Raw genomic sequence first — 20,874 nt, 5'->3', positions numbered from 1 at the left:
AGTGGCAGGCTAAATCGAAGGACGTATTATATACTTCGGGGTTTTAATCTCCAAGCAGCACTATTTTGCCACCGTGTGTACACTTTGACTAAATGCACATTCTCACCCTGCTTTTATACTTACTCGCTAAGAAAATTCACGGCCAAACAGAATAATTAAATATACTAATTAAGCCCGGCTGGATCAAACCCTGCTACTAATTTTATTATGTTTTTTCATTTCACTTTAGATTACTATGAACACTTGATGTAATATATCTGCTTCGGCGACTTAAATCTAGCCATCTAATACTAATGCAATCAAAAACAATTTTTTTTATAAAAATCCAAATTTTATTTTCCCCCAATGTAGAGCTGATTACTATAATACGTTAACATTTTGTTTTACCTTAGCAAAAGAAAAGTGTTACATTAAAAAAATCAATGCAATTGCAATTGTAATTATAATGAAATTGAAACAAAATAAAAATGACATATTTCATAGAATGTTCAATTGATAATGACAGCACGACAGGCATGGTAACCATTCGCCAGTCAAGTGATCATTTTTTATTTATTTACAAACCCCCCCAAAAAAAAAAAATCCAAGTTTAAAACGTTTCTGCATTTTGTGGTAATAGTTTTAAACGTTTTATACGTCAATGGTGGGCACATCGAAACAGGAGACCGGAACCCCGCGGGATGAGATATGGCAATTTGATAAATATTTTTAAAAAATATATTGAATTTCTTAGCATGGCTGCGAAATTTTTAGATTCTTTGACTGATTAAATTATTATTATTTATTTATAATTTTTTTTACTTTTGATAATATATTTAGAAAAACAAATACATACGCGGATAATATAAAACTTATCGTATAAATATTGCTATTACAATTTTACCACCTTTTGAGGGTGGGAAAATTTTGGTTGCTACTTGCTAATATATTTGTAATTTTGCTTTTCCGGCTCAATTTTATACTTTACACGTGTTAAAAAATCTCAGAAAAGATTAGTTTAACTAACAAAATAATTTTTTTATTATAGTATATTTTTAAATATTAAAAAAATATTTGACTCTCTTCACCAGGAAAAAAAAAGGGCGAAGTAGGTCTATAAATACAGTAAACGTTCCGCTTGCCCAATCGACTACATGATAACAGGAGATGAAATATTCCGCATTTCTGCTCCACCAATGAGTATAGGAGAAGGTGCTTCAATGGATTCCACTTCTGCACCTTCAGCTTCAATTTGGTCAGTACTCTGTTTTTCAGACCTGTTATCTTGCTCTGTTTTGCCCCTTCCTTGATTAGCACGAAGCCATTATTAACATTTCATTCGTCTGTTCATATTTGACGCAAATTAGGCTCGAGAATATAATGACGTCCCTCAAAGAAACAGCAAAGAATTCTTATAGTCAGATAATTTCGTTTCTTTCCACCGTCATAATGAAGATCAAAGATGCTGGAAAAGTCTTCGCTGCAATAATAGGGTACATACTCTGTTTCTCAATTCTTCTTCTTCTTCTTGAGGATAATTCAGCTGATCATTGATGTGATCTAGGAGCATTGAGGATGATACCCAAAAAGAAGCTATGAACATATGTTACAGCTTGTTCACTTGGTTGCTTAGCATACTCTTCACCTTGAAGATCACAGATACAGGAAAGGCCTCCTCCTCAGCAAACGACTCTGTTATGAAGGCCATGGTTCTCATCAAATCAGTTTCGTCTCTGACAACGTTATCGGCAACGTTGTCTCAAATGCATAAGAGAAACCCAGCCCCACTCCTCCTCATGCTGCTCCTTGAGAGTATAGCTTCTATTTTAGCTCTGAGCGTGATTTCAAGGCTCGTTCTGTGGATCTGCGTGTTCCTATGGCTCTGTATTTTTGTGTTGTTTGGGTATTGCTGTCATACAGAGCTCAAAGAACTGATCCTACAAATCAAGACATGGACTGGGTTCGCAACCCCTGAAGATGGATCCTTACCGACTGTTGCATAGGCCGCCGTTGCTGAACAGTGACGTATTTTACACGTTCCTCGTTTTTGATATAGAAATAACAACGTTGTTGCTTGAGCATGTTGTTAGTTTCCCTTATTAAAACTTAAGATTCAGTTTGTACCATACGTATGGAAATAATGCATTGAGAGGATTCCCAATCATCGTGAAGAAGAATTAAATTTGAGCATGATTTATTGGGGGGATGTTTGTTATAAAGTTTTCTGGGATTTTTAGGATTGGCTCTTGGAAATGACCTCTGAGCATCTGTGAGTGTTTTTCAATACCTGGGTTCCGGTTTGTTTAAGAGTATTGGAGTCTGTTAAAATATTTTTAGTTAAGCTTGTTCGTCAGTTAATTATAGTGGTTATTGTACACGTGTCAACTCATTTGCTGATATTATAAATATTGTACTGTGCATTCAAATTAATACAAGTCGGATTTATTTTTCTCTATTCATTCTCTCATCCATCATCCCACTACAGAGCATTTTGAAAAGCATGTACAATTGTAGAGCGTGACCCAGTTCATTTAGAACCTTAAAAATACACGTGGCGGAATGCTGTTAGTATGTAAATTGCTTTAAAACGATGTTTTGACTATAAAATTTAAATTAACCTAAGAAGTAACCCTACACTAATTTCTTCTAAAAGTGTAAATGCTAAATCATAAATTACTACTACAATACACAAATTAACGTTAGTGGATCGCATGTCATGTCAATAGCATATAAAGGAAGATTGACATCGAGATATCTTGGACATTTTAGTACCTACTCAAAAAAAGTAGTTGTCAATTTTTTTTCTTTCAAAATACCCAAATCTTAGTTCCCCAAGCATAAAATTGCAATAAATAAATAATCTTATTTACAAGACGGTCCTGATTTATACAAATGCAAAAAAAAAATTATAACGGTTAAGTGATATCGAATTAAAATTTAAGAGAATATTTTGAAATATTTTAAATTTAAATACTTATTTAAAATGATAACTAATGTTAAAATGTTTTAAATTTTTTAAATTTAAAATAATAACTAATAATGTTAAATGGTCATAAATTTTTTTTTTTTTCGGTTGGGGTGGAAGGTTATAAACTTATAATAATATTTTAACTTCTAGTCAATTTTCACCACCATTTCAGTGATTTCACCGCTCGCAAATCGACGATAGATTAATTAATTATTAATTATTAATAATAATAAATCGGGGAACTCCCGCATTTCCGAATATCCCACCTTTTTCTCCTTTTGCTGAGCGACGTCGTTTTGTGTCAAGTGTGGTGCGCTGCTGGCACTGGGGTTCTCTTCTTCTCCGACGACCGCCGCGCCCAAATTTCCTCGCTCGCGGTCACGGCATATTCTCCGTTTCAGCTTTCTTCTTCTCCTTCTTCAACTCAATCACCACCACCTTCTTCGTTTGCTACTCTGTTTTTCATTTGTTGCGTAACGGCACTTGTCGTAGCATTGCGAGAAAGAATTATACATGGGCGACGCTAGCGACACCCTTCGCATACTTGTAGCTACGGACTGCCACCTTGGCTACATGGAGAAGGACGAAATACGACGTCATGACTCATTCCAAGCATTTGATGAAATTTGCTCAATAGCTAAGCAGAAGCAGGTGTTTCCCTCCTTTTGACTTCTTCGTTTTTCTCTATACTTCTTATTTGTTTACCTTCTTGCCTATGTTATTCTGCTGACACATTAGGTTCGTTGATATTCTTTTGAGTTGCTTCTAGTTTTTTTGGAGTGAGCAAAAATCCTCACGGCTCAAAAGCCAGTTAATGGAAATTGCTCCTCTCCTTAGTACTTGGCATATTGTTTTTGTTTCAAAATATGCTTGTTGTGCATGGGATTTTATGTCGGCTCATGGAGATTATTTGATGGAATGTATTTGTATACGGTGTCAGGTTGATTTTTTGTTACTTGGTGGCGATCTTTTCCACGAGAATAAGCCATCGAGATCAACATTGGTTAAGGCTATTGAGATTCTACGTCGACATTGTCTTAATGATCGGCCAGTGCAGTTTGAAGTTGTCAGTGATCAAACGGTTAATTTTCAGAATGTGTAAGAAATTTATGTAATTAGCAACTAATTGGCAACTAATTTCGGCAGGTATTTTCAACCAATTTATGTTATTTTCAATTGCTTAGTCAGACTAAACTCTCTGCTGGCCATGCTGATTACTTCTGCAGCAACCTGTTTAATCCTTTTCAATTGAAGTTTATTTTAGTAGATAATTATATATGGGCTATCTTCTAGCATTTTCTCTGCTCTTTAATCCCTTTTCTGCTTAGACTGATCCTGCTTTGTTATATAATTTTCGGTTTACCTTGCTTTTGCTAATGAATACTCTGGATATATTAGATTTCATGCTCACAGAGCAGTTCATATATGATCACATATTCATTTCTATTCACGTTATACGTGAGCGCTCTCCTTGCTATTGTAAAATACCAAAAAGCTTCGCTTCACCTGGTTCAATGTGTACAACTTGTGTCTTTTCCCCTTTTCTTGTTTTAACAGATTTGGTCATGTGAATTATGAAGACCCTCACTTCAATGTGGGCTTGCCAATTTTCAGCATTCATGGAAATCATGATGATCCAGCAGGCGTGGTATGAGTATTGTCATAAAATTATACATAATTTTTGGATATTTACTTACTATGGTTGCCAAGGCAACTGTTGTTTTGCTTAAAGTTCTTCTGTTTCTTATGTATACAAGATACAAGACCTGGGCAGGCTGCTATTCTTCTTTCTTCCCGATAAACCTTATCAATTACCAGCTTCATTCATTATTTTTTAAATCTGGTATCCTTGAGCCAGGAGTTCAATATTGCATTTGAATCTGACGAATTAAGTAGGCTGGAAGCAAGTAAACATGCATTAAAAAGTCCTCCACAGTTGTTGGAAATGGTTGTTTTAGAACTGGATGCATTAAAGCACTCCTTTCACTATGATGTTTCTTTAAATATGTTGCATGGGTTAGGAAATCTTGTTTGAAATCTATTCCTTTCAATTAATAAGTATATGCTATAGTGCATCTAGAGGTCGTCTTAGCTACAATAAATATGTACGCCTCACTAAATGATTGTGACAGGACAACCTTTCTGCAGTTGATATTCTCTCAGCATGTAATCTTGTCAACTATTTTGGAAAAGCAGTTCTCGGTGGTTCTGGTGTTGGACAGATTAATGTCTACCCTATTCTTATCAAGAAGGTTTGTTTTGAACATTGGTAACACCAGAATGGGTTCGAGTACAAATTTTCCATTCTTTAGAAGATGGAAAAACTAGGACCTTCCAATGTGTTAATCACTTCTGAGATGTATCTCCACAAATTGCAGGGTTCAACAGCTGTAGCTTTGTATGGCCTGGGGAACATTAGGGATGAAAGGCTCAATAGGATGTTTCAAGTATGCTCAGACAAAATCTTCTTTCAAGCAGTTCATCTATGGATTTAATTGTGCTCACTTATGGACGTGGTATATTATTTTTCCTTCAGACACCACATGCTGTACAATGGATGCGGCCTGAATCTCAGGAAGGATGTCAGGTGTCTGATTGGTTTAACATTTTGGTACTTCACCAGAACAGGTTTGTACCTACCTGTGAGTTTGTGCTTTTTCTAGAGATTCCATCAAATAGTGTGGTTCAAGATGAGATGCTGATCTGCATGAGATCTGCATCTGCGTACTGTCCTTGAAACTTTGTTCATGTGCATGGTTTAGAGCATCCGAGTTATAGATTTTAATCTACTTGGAGACTGATCCAATTTTCTAACATGGTATATGCAGGGTGAAAGCAAATCCAAAAAATGCAATAAATGAGCACCTCCTGCCCCGTTTCCTGGACTTCATTGTGTGGGGGCATGAACATGAATGTTTGGTCGATCCACAGGTGCATTGATTAAAGGTCAGCCCATATAAGTATTGTATGTATTGCGCTGTTTAACTTAATGTGGATTTTTCTTTAGGAAGTTCCCGGAATGGGATTTCACATATCGCAACCAGGTTCTTCTGTTGCCACATCACTGATTGATGGAGAATCAAAACCAAAACATGTACTTCTTCTGGAAATAAAGGTTGTCCATGAATGGGAATCTAGAAAATGGCTTCATAAGAGCAGCTACCATGCTTTATATTCTTCTTCTTCTTCTTCTTTTTCAATTTCAAGGGCTTAAATTGATGATTGTTGACAGGGCAATCAGTATCGTCCAACTAAAATACCTCTCATGTCTGTGAGGCCTTTTGAGTATACTGAGGCAAGATGATAACCAATATTATTTTATTCTTCTGTGATTGGGACAGACATTTCTCCTTCTGTTTGAAACACACTCAATTAAGAGAACTTGAAATTGTGTGATTGAAATCTTCATGGTGCAGATTATATTGAAGGATGAACCTGATATTGATCCCAATGATCAAAATTCAGTTCTTGAACATTTGGACAAAGTGGTATGTATGTCTCCTAATATTGATGGTAATGTTAGTTTCTTAATTAAATTTTCTCCTAATGTATTTTGGTTACTCATGAAGTCTTTTCTTGAAAAGGTAAGTCAAGTTTCTTGTAAATAAATGTTTTCTTCTCTGGTTCCACAAAAAGGCTATTTTGAGATAAATTTTGGTCATTCCATTGCATTATAATTTGTTATTCTGCTACAAAATGTGGCCTGGACCAAGGCAATTTTTTTTTTTTTTGTTTTTTTTTTTACCCTGTGTATTTTATTCAACTTTTGCTTAAAGCAACTTCACTTGGAATTTCCCCTTTCTCGTTGTAATGCTCTAGCTAGCATATAGAAATAATAGTACAGCGATTCAGGTCGGAAAGCTGCTGGAAAAATCAAGTAAAAAGGCTGTGAATAGAGCAGAACTTAAGCTTCCACTAATACGTATCAAGGTAATTATTATGTATGGAACAAAACTTTTAAGTTCACTTTTTATGTTCAACACTCAAGGGCATTTCTTCCTAATTGACTGCGATGATCTCACTGGTTTTTACATTACACTCTTAGAAAGCTAGTTATCTTCAATCATTTATTGATAAATCCAGGGAAAGTCAATGCAACTTGGTTTTCTCTTGTGAATTCAATTTCACAAATCCTTTGTAAGACATTTAGCTGCACAGATTTTTATTCAAGCCATAGTCTATTGGCTATAATGGGCATCTGCTGCCTCTGATACTATTATGTTTTTATCTAACAATCTTGACATCGACAATATTATTTATCAGGTAGACTACTCGGGATTTATGACTATAAATCCTCAAAGATTTGGGCAGAAATATGTGGGAAAGGTCCTTTTGTTTATCTCTCTTCCTGATAGTGAATTACTGCTAATTTTTGCTAGAGATTTTTTTTATAATGGTCATTGGTCTTCAATATGTTAGGTTGCGAATCCCCAAGACATTCTCATATTCTCAAAGTCTACAAAAAGGGCAAAAGGCGAAGGTAATTTTGATTGCCTTTGTGTACCTTTTTTATTCATATGATCAAAAGTAATTTTGGATTAATTATTAATCCAACAAGTTCCACGTATGGTACTTGATTGCGCATTGATAATACACCTAAAAAATATTTTCTTTTTGGAAATGTTGATGTTATCTTTCATTATGCTTAATAGTTTGATATAGTATTATGCATGCATACGCTTTCTTTTTCACAACTTTTTTCTGGTTTATCAACCCACTGTACTTTCTTTTCCGCACAGTAATTGAATTAACCTCTCAAGTGTTTAGCTCTGAATCCCCTCGTCACTCTCTATTCATAATTTATCATTTTTCTGAACTTATTATTTGTTCTGATATTGGTTTCTCTTACCCCTTATTTCATTGTAATGGTAAATGGGACTGAGACAACAGTAATGGAGACGGCAGAAACACAAAAGAAAGAAAAAAAGAAAGACCTTCCTCCTAAGATTTTTTTTTTAACCCGTGGAACAGTGGAAGCTCAAGTTGTGTTGTGTACTTTGAAACATTGTTTGATGTGTTGTGAGCCACCCTTCTCTACTGTTTTTGTTCTGAGTGGAATCAACATTGGACTAATTAAGGAATTGGTAGTTTTGTTTGGATTAATAATTATCCAATGGGCACTCAAGTGGGGTGGGGAGTCCTCTCCAAAATATAGGTGTTGATTTGGGAGAAATAGCCCACTTAAGTGCTGCATAGAACATATCATGCTGCTTAATGTGGGGCTTAGACATCCCATACCATTTTAGTCTCCATAATCTCTTTGGAAAATAACAAAACAAAGTACAAGTCAATCAAGTGACATGCTTAAGCAAGTGATTATAATTTTGTTTGAGGCTGAAAAAACGGGGGAATAAGGTGAACTTTCCATTTGCTATTAATTTTTTTTCCAAATGTTGATGGACATAGTTTAACCTTGAAAGATTTTTGTTTGGTTCTGTGAAATGCAGGTAAAATTGATGATTCAGAAAGACTCCGTCCAGAAGAACTAAATCAGCAAACTATTGAAGCACTGGTTACTGAAAATAATCTGGTATTTATTGAGGCCTTATATTGCAATATGTCTTAACTTTCTAGAATCTTGGTCTAAACATTGTTTATATTCGGTTTTTGTCCTGTCCTGCCCCCCCAACCCAAAGTAGGGAAAATTTTAGAAGGGAGAGACTAAAGGGATTAATGTATTCTCCTTAAATAATCGAAAGAAGAAAAGACATTGTTAACACAAAAGAGTTCTAGCTCTCCATATGTATCAGGGCTTTGCTGGTTGTAGAGAATAGAGATAAAAAGACATTGTTAGCACAAGAGTTCTACCTCTCTCCATATTCATCCGGGCTTTGCTAGTTGTAGGGAATAGAGATACAGCAAATAACGTTTCTGGTATCAGGGTTTGCTGGAGTTTGCATCGAAGATAGTGAAAATGGATTGTAAAATTTTGGATAGGATAGAAAAGACAAATGTAATGGCGACTCTTGCACACATTTGAACTATGGCAGCTCCCCTGCAACCTTCCCCTGATCTATAATGTATGATACAATTCCTTGACATCCCTTTAGGAGTTCTATTTTAACAGGTTTCTCTACATACATACGTATACGTATACATATATATATATATGGTGCCAGATCAATTTATTTATTTTTGACAAATCTGCCTAATACTTTTGCAGAAAACGGAGATACTTCCAGTGAATGATTTGGGTATTGCATTACACGATTTTGTGGACAAGGATGAGAAAATGGCATTCTATTCTTGTGTGAAATACAATCTTGATGAAACACGAGTGAGCATTCTGTATTACATTTATCTTCCATGTGTCTGGTCTGTGCCATTCAACCTTGGAACATCCTCCCATTATGTATTATATTATTTTGGGCTTGGCGACAAGGAATCTGCTTCTTATTATTAGTGTTCCTGCACACATTGTGTATTGCATATATGTCTCTTGTCCTTTCTCTTCTCCTTGTCAGAGACATTGATGACTTACTCTTTTACTTATACAGAACAAAATTGCTAAGGATTTTGATACCGTGAAGTTTGAAGAGGAAGATTTGATTGTTAAAGTTGGAGAGTGCATGGAGGTTGGAAGATTCATTGTTTTCTTTTTCTTTTCAATTTAAGGATTAAGTTGTCTCTAAATCCAATATGGTTTTGTGGACACTGGACAGTAGTTCACTTTGGTTTTGTGGAGTAGCCTTTACAGCTACTGTGGCTTCTCACCATGGTTTCAGTACATTGACATATGTAACATAGTTCTTGTGACTGACTTTATTAATGCTCTTCCTCATTTTTTGCTTCAGGAACGTGTCAAGGAGAGATCTATCCGTGGCAAGGATCCTACACAGTTTACTGATAGTGCTCAACCATTGGAGGTAATCTCAACATTGGATATGGGACCCAGTATTTCAGTCGTGATGATAATGTTTTTAGGTGCCAATGTTTGCCATCACTTGTATTCTTAGCTTCTCGTTTTAACTTTATATAGGAATTCCAAAGCAGAAGTGCTGCTGGTTTGGGAAATGCAATTTCTTTTAGCGATGAGGAAGATACCATGCAGATATCTGGCTCAAAGCCAAGCACTAGAGGTCGTAAAGGGTCCTCTGGACCATCTCAAACTCCTTCAAGAGGGAGAGCCAGGGGCAGGGGCAGGGGCAGGGGCTCCAGCACCATGAAGCAAACGACTCTTGATGCATCATTAGGGTTTCGCCCGTCTCAGAGGTTTTTTTTATTATTGATGGATAATTTTTTTGAAGTCTTTTTGATTCTTTGCAACAGAGTAAATTCAAAGGAGACATGGATATCGATCAATACAAGTCTTAGGGGTTTTCATGTGTCCCTGTTGTGGCATGTATATCTACCAGTTTGTAAGGGCGTATATGATACTCGACAACAACAAGAAGAAGAACAAGCCCTACCCCACTAGGCAGGGTTGGCTACTTGGATTGCATATATGATACTCAAGCATGACAAAAAATTGATAGCACCGGATAGATACATGATTGGGCATGAAGTCTTCCTGGATATCTATATTCTAGTATTTTAGGATGATCAGGCGTCTGTTCTCGTCAACCATTTGCTTTTGCGGTACCTGAGGCTTTGTTGTTAATGCAGGTTGGCATCAAAGAGTGTTGCTGAGAATGATTCTGCTTCTAGTGAAGATGCTGGAAAACATGAAGTAGAAGAGATTGATGACAGTTCGGTAGGGGCCAACTCCACTTCTTTTTCATTGAATTACTCCCCTCAATTCTAAATTTCAAAGTCTCTTTGATTCCTTATGTGCCAGTCCAATACTTGTGATCTGACAATTTTGTGAGCCTTATGCGATGGTTCGTCTTTGAAACATAATATGGTTAATATGTACTTTATATTTTATTGTGAAGGAAAATGAAGGAGAGATCCCAGGAAGGAAAAGAGCTGCTTCAAAAGGACGAGCTAGAGGGTCTAATCGAGCTTCTAAAAGAGGAAGAAAATCAGATAACTCATCAATCCATAAAATGTTCATGAACAATGATGATGACGACGACGACGACGATGAAGACAATGTCAGGAAGAAATTAAGTAACTTACCTCGGGTTCGTATTTTCTTTTTTTAATATAGTTTCTTGATTTCTTTCCTGTCAATTTTATATTGCCATCATACCATCCTTTTCAAAATTTTTGTTTCACTTTCTTGCTTTCCTTTGTTTCACCATTTCCCTTCACGGGTGTTGCTCCAATGTGGTTTCTGACTCATTGACTTTATAACTACTCTTGTATGCTACCGACGGTATTTGTAGGTTGGATCAAGTGGAATTAGTGTTTGAAAGGCAAGGATCACGATTTTTATGCCAACTGACAAGTCTCTCAATATCTTGATTTTTTTTTTTTGGATAAAAATATCTCGATATTATTATCGCTGTCCATGTCAAAATTGAAAATATTGAGCGTAAAATAATTTCTGCTGTTATCCATGCAATGTACTGCACTTCTACTGTGGGGATACCTGCTTATTGTTTGGGAACAGGGAAGTTTAATTTTGGTGGAAGAGCCGTCTCTTGGAATGATTTTTCATTCTTATTTAATTTGGTTTAGCTTACAGTACAGTCTCATTTCATGCCATCTTATTTTGCAGAAAATGCCATCTTATTTTGCAGAAAATGTTAATACCAAGTGTAATTCTAGCAAGATTTAGACGCAGTTTTTTTACTGCAAAAAGATTTCATTCAAAAAGTCAACTGTATGTCAGAGCGATCTGTTAAACAGAGTTAAATGCAGTTTTTGATTAAAAAAGAAAAATGCAGTTACTGTGACTGTTAATGGGAAAAGATTCCGTTGGCCCTTGGCTTTGATCTATCGTCGTTCGTGTTAAGAGCATGATACTAACTTTTTTTTTTTTTTTTCCATTCTTCTTTCTTTGTTTTTTTTTTTGGGTTACATTAAAATATGATGCTTTCTTGAGAACTCACAGTTTCATCTTTTTACCGTGGAGATGACAGCTTTTGTTCTTGCAGGTAACAAAAAACTACGGAGCTTTAAGAAGGTGAAAATCAGGTGACTATTTCCCAAAGGTCATGCTGGCTTTGTAGTCACAGTGTTAATTATAATTATCGATAAATTACCTTGTAAAAAATTTTTGAAAATGTTTATCCTGGTTTGGAAAATAATGTGATGTGACATCAAGGGGTGCAAGGGTTCAGCACGGTTGGATTCATGAACCGTGGCACTCGAGGGTTCCCTGAATATTCTCTCCCCTCTTCATGAGATTTATTAGGAAAAAATATCAATCAATAACCACTAAAATTGTTGGAGTAAATTTATATCAATTAAAGATTATTTATTGTCAAAATTCAAATGGATGCTTGTTGATTCAAGTTAGTCTTTTATCAATAAGTATTTATTCTTAATTTAACAACTCATTTTAAATTAATAATAATTTATTCAGGCTTATTTTCTGTTTAAGTTTTAACAACAACTTGTCTTTAATTAATATAAATTTGTTCTAATGATTCTTAATTGCAATTTTCCCATTTATTAGTGGTTCTTGCTCTAGGAACATTTATATTGTTAGAATTTGAATGCATGATTTTTTTTTTCTCATGTTCAAATGTTTTATTGTTTTTTTTTGGTAACTTCATTAAAGTTTCAATTTGTTTTTGGTTTAGAAGTTGACAATTTCATCCTTATATCATTTTTAGAGGATTTTTTTTTTTGAATTTGCATCAATTTCACAATAATTGTTTTGAAACAACTCTTGATTCATACGAGGTTTTTGTTAGATAAATTATCAAGTTACATGACAAATTAGTCCTAAACTAGAGATCTAGAAGTGAGATTTTAAATTTATTTTTGCTTTAATTTTCCTTTTCATTATATAATTATCCTACTATTAATAGATATTAATTTCAACTGTTAATTAATTAAAAATTATTTAAAAAACTTCAAAGTTACAACAAAAGATCAATAAAATTTTCTTTTTTTTTTAAACTTTTCAGGATCTCGTCTATAATTTTTTTATTTTTATCTTTTTAAATTTTTAAAATGCTTTTTTTAATTTTTTAGTCAATTAACAATTTAAAATTTTTTTTGTTAATAATAAGGGTAACATTGTTGGAAAAGAATATTGCACTGTAAATGAGTTTAAAATTTCTAACATCTATGAACTTATAATTCTAGAGTTAATTTCCCAATTAACCCCAAGTTATTTTAGTTTCTTAGATTATGTGCAACTTATACCAGATTTTATGAATATATCATATGCACCCTCAAATTTTCTTAATATCTTTATATTTAATAAAAAGATAAATTCATTATTTATAAATAATTAAAATAAACAATAAATAAAGGAATAACTATTTGTTATTTTAGTTTTATATGAAATATTAATTTAAATGGGATAGATAGAGACAAAATTGAACACTTTTAAAATTATAAAAAATTAATCACACTTGCATTTAAAATTAAAATAGACCAAAATCTATATACTAGTATAATATATTTTTGATTCAGAGTACTTCTATCATGAGCTCTGGCCTGACTATCTTCATTCAATAGTTTCATTCCACCCAACTTTCACAACCAGGTCCACAAGTTCTTGTGAACTTACATGCGAGATATTCCGAACTTTAGTAAGATTCTTATATTTATAATTTATTCCCCTCCCTCCCTTTCTTTTTCAAAAGTATACTTATCCTTCTTCCAACTATGATACTTGATACCCTTTGAAGAATATAGGGAGAAAGATATGTTCTAAGGACCAATTAATTCAAATTGATTCTCAACCGAATTGTAAATTTAATTCTCAATTTTACAACTTTATTATAATAAATTTGTAATTTGTGTTTCAAATTTTAATTGAAAAATAATTTTCAACCATGTTAAAATTTTAAAAATAAATTATAAATTTATCACAATAAAATTATAAAATTAAAAGTTAAACTTAAAAATCTCTGAAATTTGGTACTTTGAAATTGGTTGGAACTTTTTTTTTGTCATTTTCCCAAGAACATGTGTGCTCTTAATGGCTAATATGAGCGACCGCGCATTGTGAAGGGTTTGTAAAATGGGCTTGAAAAGCAACCCAAGAAAAGTGTCCATTTACAAACGTGCACGTTCAATACGGTGGAGCGACCAAAAAAAAAAAAAAGAATTGTGGAGACGTACTCATATTGCACCATACGCAGGGTCATAGTATGTAGCTCTAACCTTATCTAAAGTAGATCCTTCTGGACAGATGGGTAGCATTTTTAGCATCATGCGCAGCCTTTCCCTGAAACAACATTTGGATAAGACTTTAAAAACATACGGTGACAAAAATGGGAAAGACCAACTTAAAAACTCCCCCCCCCCCAAAAGAAAAAATAAATCAGAATGCGCCAATTCTGCCGGCAAAATATTGTCACAAAATTTTCCATCAAAGAACTATAGCATAGAGAAATTGTATGGGAATTCCTTGACGAAAAGGCAACAAGAAAATCAAACGTATTTCACTTTATTCTTGAGCCCGGACTCAGACAATAATATCTCTAACGAAATGATAAAGGATAACACTGCATCCAAATGAAAAAACTGATATGCAAGAGACAATTTAATAGATGACCTATGCCTTTCACACTTGAACTTAGCTTAAGTTGGAGGAGAAACAAATAGAGGGGCAAACTAAAAATTATGAAAAATTAAAATAAGATCTACGTAGCAGTTATACTACACCGTTATGCCGTTACGCCCATAGAGCTCAGCATCACGCTAAACAGCATATCCAAACTCCAAAAACAAAATTCTAGTACCCATTGAATGGGGAACAATGTAGGGAATAAAAAATCAATACATTCTACTAATATCCTACAAGACGAGGAAAGTTAAGCTATATGTCACTAACCTTTCGACATCGCCTGAATCTTCCTATTAGTTAAAAGAAGAAAGCATTGCAATTGTAAGATGGGCATTTAGGATCTTTCAACTACTAGTTCATCAAGGGTTTACTTACACTACATTACCTTTCAAGATCGCATGAACCTTCAATATAATTTCTTTGAAGTTCATTATGAATTAAATATTATACACCTTGTTAGATCACAAAAGTTTGATATTGGATGATTTTATTAAAGCAAAAGAATAGAGAACTTAAAACCTGCATTTGCAAAGCAGCTAATCCTGCTCTGGTACTCTTCTGCAGAATGTTGCGTTCTGTGATTCTCTGGTCTGTGGGCGGCCCCCCAGCAGGCACATCTCTTGTACTGCTTTTTCGATGTACTGCTACATAACTTGCAGAACTTGCGGTGTTCTCATTTCTCTCGCCAGCTAAACCATTAAGCTTGCCATTTTCCACTTGCTCCATTGTAGCACTAGCAGAAGAATTTTGTTTATTGGCAGCTAATCGAGCCCTTGAACGTACAATCTGACGGTGGAACTGCAAAAAGATACGTCTAAATTCTAGCTTAATTTGAAGATTATTAGGAAAGAAATTGTCACTGATTCACCAAAAAACTTTCAAAGAAAACAGAAGAAAAGAATCCTGATGAAGCAGATTTAGGTCATGCTATTGGTAGTTTGTGCTGCAAAAAGAAGGCATCAGAATTGACCTACCAAAGAGCCAGCTATAGCGGCTCAGGCAAAGAATTGCTTTGAAATAACATTAAAATATGGATGGCGAAGGGCAGTGCAGCTTTTCAGTTCTCACCAATGATTTTGTAGCTTTATGGCAACTTGGCTTCGCAAATTCAACTGCAGTTCCCAATCTGTCAAGCAGTTTCGGTTCCTCAATATGAACAGTAGATTTCCTGGATATGTTGGGAAGCTTGTATCTGCTCCTAGATTCAGGATTCAGAAAGGCCACCTCTTTCCCATCTGGAACAGTGTTTGAACATGAGCCAACACTAGACTTTCCATGAGATGATTTACGTGCCCTTGATTTCTTGCTATCACCATTAATATCCACTCTTGATGCTTTTTCCACAGCACAGCTTTTCCTAACGCTAGTACTATTCCTGAAAGAAAGTTGGCTTTTCTGACCATATGGTTTACTAGATACCTCCGTCAAGTTCTCCTGTCGCTGAGTATACTCAGATGTAACTGTACTTCTTGAATTACTCCCACCGGTCTTATTTTCCATGGAACCTGGCCTATTCACTAGGCTCCTACGAGTAGCCATGGACTTGGTACAATTCGATAAGGTTTTCCTACTTGCATTGCATTCAGAAACCAATCCCAATTTTGCACTTGACGTTCCTTTTGACTTGATCTCATAGGCTTTGGATTTCACTTCCGGACCAAAGCCAGAGACTTTCTGGAAGCATCTCCTGCTAAAACCCATAGCTGGAAGCTGCTTGTCAAACAAAACATCCAGATTAATCCCCCACTTCATGCTCCCATAGTGTTTTCCTCTTGATCTCGAGACTGAAGATGGATGCTCTGGCGAAGGTGGTCCTTGTGAGTCAAGTTCTGATGCCACTATCTCCTCACCAGATTTAGAAAATTTAGATTTTAACTGATGTGAAGACCACTGGTGGAACCTGAAAATGAGCAGATACCAATATTGTAGTCAAACAACGTTTCATAAACTAATGCGTGCCATGCTAAACGTGGAAAAAAAGGGGAAGAAGAAGGAAATTTACAGGTGGCTTTCGCTGAACCAGTCATCATTTCTACAATATAATAAAACATAAATAAAAACAGGTTAGCATCGAATGAATGAAATTTGACAACCTTAGTAAATAAAAGCAACACTTCCTTATTATATCTATACAAGTAGAAAACTCACATGTCTTCACCCCCAGACTTTGCTTCTAAAGTCAGATCCGCCCACATTGGGGCCTCAATATGTTCCTGTATGTCAAGCACCAAAAAGCAACAATGAGCCATGAATTGTGAGACAGAATAGCTATTCAGGAATATCAGACAAGAATATGACGATACGGTGCGAATAATAAGTAGAAATGCTAATAGAAGACGGTTTGGTTAAAGGATGTTGTATAAGTCTCATGCATCCAACATAACTTCATATCTGCCGGAAAATGAACGAAACTAAAAGACGTAACAAGCTGAATCTTCTAGGGTCCACAGAAGATGAAACCAAATTCAATTTTCAACTTGCTTTTCCTTTCACGCATTTCCCTAGCGCTAGCAGCAGAAAAACAAGGGACAGACAATTAGGCAACAAGAGGAGAATCCAACCATTTAGCGTTTCAATCAATAAATGCAAAACCAAATTGATACCTCGAAATGATGATCAAATTGCACAGCAAACAAATTCATCAGCTCTTCCAATTAACCAAAAAAAAAACAACAAAATACAAACTATGGCGATATCGTTCCAAACTAAACATGTCAGAAGAGAACTAAAATTATGAAGGCGTAACGATTTTCTGTTAGGTAAAGAACAGAGATGATATCAAGATGGTAGCATAACAAAATGGCAATCAACGAAGACAAAATCTCAGATGTCTACTAATCCTAAAAAGATCCAGGCGAATCAAGGGATTAAACAAGTAAACCAAATCCTTGAGAAAAACTATAATGATCAAGGGATTACCAGGAAAGCCCAGTGATCATCCGCCCTCTTGATTACTATTTCTTTCTTTGAAGTTTCCATGACCTAACGATTCTTCGAAACTGGTTCGAATCTTCTTGCCGATTCAGAAATTTTAATGCTTCAGTGAGAGCTCAAGAGACAGTCTCAACATCCTCTAAACTATACTTGGTTTACTCCCTGCTCTTCTGCGGAAGGGAGCATGGCGCAGTGTCGACTGTCGAGGAAACAAAACGACACTTGAGCATTGTGGTGCGGAGGGAATTTGTGGAAAAGTTTATCAGCCGTTGGATGTGGGGATATTGTGATCTGTATCGTTTTTGGATGGTTAAGATTGAATGCGTTTTTATATTTAAATTAATTCGAAGTGGAAATGCTATTACTGGAAAATGAAACGGAGACAGCTTACCGTTGGAGTTGGGTTAAGACAGAACATTGAAATTGTAGATACTAATCATAGATATATTTTTCTTCACCACTTTTTCAGGTCATTTTTTGTTTTTCCTTTAATTATAAGTAATCATTTTACATGACTTTGGCTTGATGAGGTACTTATATTTTTTATTATTTAATATACCATTACTTGTATCTGTTTATAAACTATTATCTTTGTAAGGGAAAGATTGATTAAAGGCCATTTGAAGGCACTGTTTTTCAAAGTATCAAAACATTCTGAAATCTTGGCCCAAAAAAAAAAAAATACGTTTTCGAATTACTTTCCAATACGCGAAAGTTAAAATAAAACTAAGTTTGCGTGTAGTATGACAAAAATACATTTTGCTGATTTTTTTTTTTTAAAGTCTACCCTTCTATTATTATTTACTTTGAGATTGACCCAAAAAAATCTTTTAAGGTGATCAACAAGGTTTGAATCGATTGAATCCACGATCCATTTGTAACTCTTAAACCATTAAATAAACAATATCAACTTTATCATGTTAGAATTCTTAACAAAAATATTAAATTTAGTAATAATATCTAAAATAAATATCTATCAAGTTCAAATGGAATCATAGATCTAAAAATATTTATTTACAAAGTAAAAAAAATAGAAACGAAAGAGTAGAACAGGGATGTATTTTTTAATTTAGCCGTGAAAAAGGATTGATGTTTGCAAATGCTCTCACATCAATATAGATATTTTTTATAAAAATTGTCACTCTTATAAGAAGTAGAGTTAAAAAAGGGCTCCGACTTAGTGTTCGTTTAAATAAACTCGAGTGTTCTTTAAATGGCTCATATCTAAAGCCGCCCTAACATAACAAGTTTAAGACCCTACGAACTTCAAACCCTTTACTTTTTTTTTTAATTGAAAATAGTTCATTTATTCCATTGTAATATCAAACCTTACTCCAATGTCAAATCACATAGACTAAGTAACAATAAGCAAATAAATAAACACAATAAGCTCAAATTACAAGAACCAATAAGCAAATAAATTAAAACAACATATAAATGAACTAGATGTTAGAAATACAATCCCAATCAAAATGATAGCAAGCAATGAAGCAAGGATCAACTGAATCTATCTAGTATCCACCACCAAGAACCACGGACATGAAAATCTTTAAATCAATACACATAAATACTTAAATATTAATGTTGTCTGCTTACTACATCAGTGCATCAAAGTCATAAGAACAAATTACTCACAAATCAAGCAAAACCAAACACTCAAGCAAAATGCAAAATGTTAAGAGAAAAAGCTCAAGCCTATAAGCAATAATAGATGAATGAAGGTTAAGAATACAAAGCACCTTGCAGACTCAATCAAATTTGATCGATCTTTGAAGAGTACAAGTGAGCTTGGAGACTCAGTTGAAGGAAATTAATATCTGATATGTATGAGCACATCGCAGACTTAGTTGGATTGGTCGAAGGAGAGGGCTTCATGAACTTAGAGACTTGTAGACTTGATGAATGAAAACTCTAATGAATGAAACTTGGAGACTTGTAGACTCAATAGCTTCAAACAACACCGATGTCAGAGACTCATAGCTAGCAAAGTGAAGGTGGGGAATGACTAGTGAGCGTTGGTCATTGAATTGAGCGTCAATGAGGAAGTGATTGATGCAGCATTGGTCGTCGTTGAAGATAGATCTAGAGACTAGAGTGGGCAAGTGGGGTGAGACAATCAGTGTCTCAATGACTATGAGCTAAGTTTAAATTTGATTATCTGAAGGGTGAAGTCGTGAAGGAGAAGACTAAAAAAATCACGTGACTGAAATGAATAATTAAGGTTAACTTTTTTTCCCTTCCCTTCTTCAGAAAATATGGGCTCCAACTTACATAATACATATACAGTTTGGAAGTTTTGCCTTTGTTCAACTAGGTAAAGTCCACATAAGACAGGTACATGATGAAAAAATATATATTACACAGGAGATTGGGGCTTAAATGAACTAGCCTGTTTGAAACCATTTACCCCTAAGGGTCCTAACTGCAAGCTCAACTCTCTAATTACATGAGCTTAAACGGGTCTGTTAGTGAGCTGGGCTTATTTTTTCAGCTTTAAAAAAAATATGATGGTTGATGAAGAATTGTTTAATAGTTTATATATATATATATATATAATATATTTTGTGTATCCTTCTCATTCAAAAAGAGAGAGAAGAATAGGAAAATTAATATAGGGCGCAACAATGATTCGCATATCTTCTAAATGGCATAAATTACAGTGTCATTGAAAATTTAGAATTAGAAGTGCTAGGGAAAATTGTCGAAGCCTTTTCTTAGGACACTATTAGTATACAAGCAATTGCGGGGATAGCTCAGTTGGAGAGCGTCAGACGGAAGATCTGAAGGTCGCGTGTTCGATCCACGCTCACCGCAATTCCAATACTTTTCTTTCGTTTTTCGGCGGCCCAAGGCCCACATTAGCATTTTTGCAGAGATAAATGGGATAAAAAGATAGGAGCTAGAGATACTTCAAATCCTTGCAAGCCTTCTCATTGGTCGCACTAGACAACGCCGTCCCCACCACAACTCCCTCCCTCCCCTCTTCTTCACCACAAATCTCTCCGATTCTCTTCACGACCCATTCTTATAATATCTTCCGCTTCAGCCATCAAGGTCTCAACTTTGGTGCCTTCCAGAAGAGAAAGCTTGCACGTCATGGCATCCACGTTCATGGCAGCCTCAGCAAGCTCTAGCACTGTTCTTAAACTTCCCCTTTTCTGGTCAAACCAGATCATCCATCTCCAACTCTCTCAGAGATGTTGTCCCTCTCGGAAATGGCAAATACACCATGGTAATATAATTTCATCAGGTCTTACAGAAAATGACGCAATATATATCAGTATTTGAGGTTCTGGTTTGTGGTTTGTAAGCAGGGAAATGAGTTGTGGTATGGACGGCGGACCGAGTGAAATACTTGGGGTCCCCTTTCAGCTCAACCCTTCATACTTGACTGGGGAATTCCCTGGAGATT

At 35.1% G+C, this 20,874-nt stretch overlaps 3 protein-coding genes and 1 non-coding gene across 5 annotated transcripts; 3 read left to right on the top strand and 1 right to left on the bottom strand.

The window, feature by feature from the left end:
* Positions 1–1,133: 1,133 nt before the first annotated feature.
* Positions 1,134–1,982, top strand: LOC129295077 (uncharacterized). The gene is made up of 3 exons (XM_054933560.1): positions 1,134–1,234; positions 1,347–1,472; positions 1,544–1,982. Exons 1-3 carry the CDS (start codon positions 1,134–1,136, stop codon positions 1,980–1,982), a joined length of 666 nt encoding a protein of 221 aa, XP_054789535.1.
* A 1,250-nt stretch (positions 1,983–3,232) lies between these two features.
* Positions 3,233–12,266, top strand: LOC129295073 (double-strand break repair protein MRE11-like). Its single transcript, XM_054933555.1, has 21 exons — positions 3,233–3,598; positions 3,888–4,045; positions 4,505–4,595; positions 5,080–5,199; positions 5,326–5,394; positions 5,484–5,575; positions 5,776–5,878; positions 5,955–6,062; positions 6,180–6,242; positions 6,364–6,435; positions 6,800–6,877; positions 7,211–7,273; positions 7,367–7,427; positions 8,395–8,477; positions 9,111–9,224; positions 9,445–9,522; positions 9,742–9,813; positions 9,927–10,159; positions 10,553–10,640; positions 10,822–11,013; positions 11,932–12,266. Exons 1-21 carry the CDS (start codon positions 3,461–3,463, stop codon positions 11,962–11,964), a joined length of 2,109 nt encoding a protein of 702 aa, XP_054789530.1. The 5' UTR covers positions 3,233–3,460; the 3' UTR covers positions 11,965–12,266.
* A 1,695-nt stretch (positions 12,267–13,961) lies between these two features.
* Positions 13,962–17,661, bottom strand: LOC129295076 (uncharacterized). Of its 2 annotated transcripts, none has more exons than XM_054933559.1 (6): positions 17,448–17,661; positions 16,677–16,741; positions 16,531–16,560; positions 15,597–16,428; positions 15,048–15,326; positions 13,962–14,186 (listed from the first exon to the last, which is right to left on the bottom strand). In XM_054933559.1, exons 1-6 carry the CDS (start codon positions 17,505–17,507, stop codon positions 14,124–14,126), a joined length of 1,329 nt encoding a protein of 442 aa, XP_054789534.1. In that variant the 5' UTR covers positions 17,508–17,661; the 3' UTR covers positions 13,962–14,123. The 2 variants fall into 2 exon arrangements, with proteins under 2 accessions (XP_054789534.1, XP_054789533.1); XM_054933558.1 differs by having other exon boundaries at positions 15,052–15,326.
* A 2,543-nt stretch (positions 17,662–20,204) lies between these two features.
* TRNAF-GAA (transfer RNA phenylalanine (anticodon GAA)) lies at positions 20,205–20,276 on the top strand. The gene has a single exon. It is a non-coding gene; the product is annotated as a tRNA-Phe (tRNA).
* The last annotated feature ends 598 nt before the right edge of the window (positions 20,277–20,874 follow it).

The sequence above is a fragment of the Prosopis cineraria genome, unplaced genomic scaffold, assembly GCF_029017545.1.
Source record: "Prosopis cineraria cultivar Desert tree isolate PC_DT_omini unplaced genomic scaffold, ASM2901754v1 PC45, whole genome shotgun sequence".
Taxonomy (NCBI): domain Eukaryota; kingdom Viridiplantae; phylum Streptophyta; class Magnoliopsida; order Fabales; family Fabaceae; genus Prosopis; species Prosopis cineraria.
The sequence above is the reverse complement of the archived record's forward strand: the minus strand, read 5'-3'. Positions and strand labels throughout refer to the sequence as shown.

What these genes read in the sequence shown, in the direction of transcription:
- LOC129295073 (XM_054933555.1), top strand. Translation starts at nt 3,461, where the DNA reads ATGGGCGACGCTAGCGACACCCTTCGCATACTTGTAGCTACGGACTGC. An exon ending in TTGGTACTTCACCAGAACAG is followed by an intron (nt 5,576 to 5,775) that starts GTTTGTACCTAC and finishes TGGTATATGCAG; the next exon opens with GGTGAAAGCAAATCCAAAAA. An exon ending in TTGAACATTTGGACAAAGTG is followed by an intron (nt 6,436 to 6,799) that starts GTATGTATGTCT and finishes ACAGCGATTCAG; the next exon opens with GTCGGAAAGCTGCTGGAAAA.
- LOC129295076 (XM_054933558.1), bottom strand. Translation starts at nt 17,507, where the DNA reads ATGGAAACTTCAAAGAAAGAAATAGTAATCAAGAGGGCGGATGATCAC. An exon ending in ATAAAGCTACAAAATCATTG is followed by an intron (nt 15,327 to 15,596) that starts GTGAGAACTGAA and finishes ATCTTTTTGCAG; the next exon opens with TTCCACCGTCAGATTGTACG. An exon ending in GGATTAGCTGCTTTGCAAAT is followed by an intron (nt 14,187 to 15,051) that starts GCAGGTTTTAAG and finishes ATGTTGTTTCAG; the next exon opens with GGAAAGGCTGCGCATGATGC.
- LOC129295077 (XM_054933560.1), top strand. Translation starts at nt 1,134, where the DNA reads ATGATAACAGGAGATGAAATATTCCGCATTTCTGCTCCACCAATGAGT. An exon ending in GCACCTTCAGCTTCAATTTG is followed by an intron (nt 1,235 to 1,346) that starts GTCAGTACTCTG and finishes GACGCAAATTAG; the next exon opens with GCTCGAGAATATAATGACGT. An exon ending in GTCTTCGCTGCAATAATAGG is followed by an intron (nt 1,473 to 1,543) that starts GTACATACTCTG and finishes GATGTGATCTAG; the next exon opens with GAGCATTGAGGATGATACCC.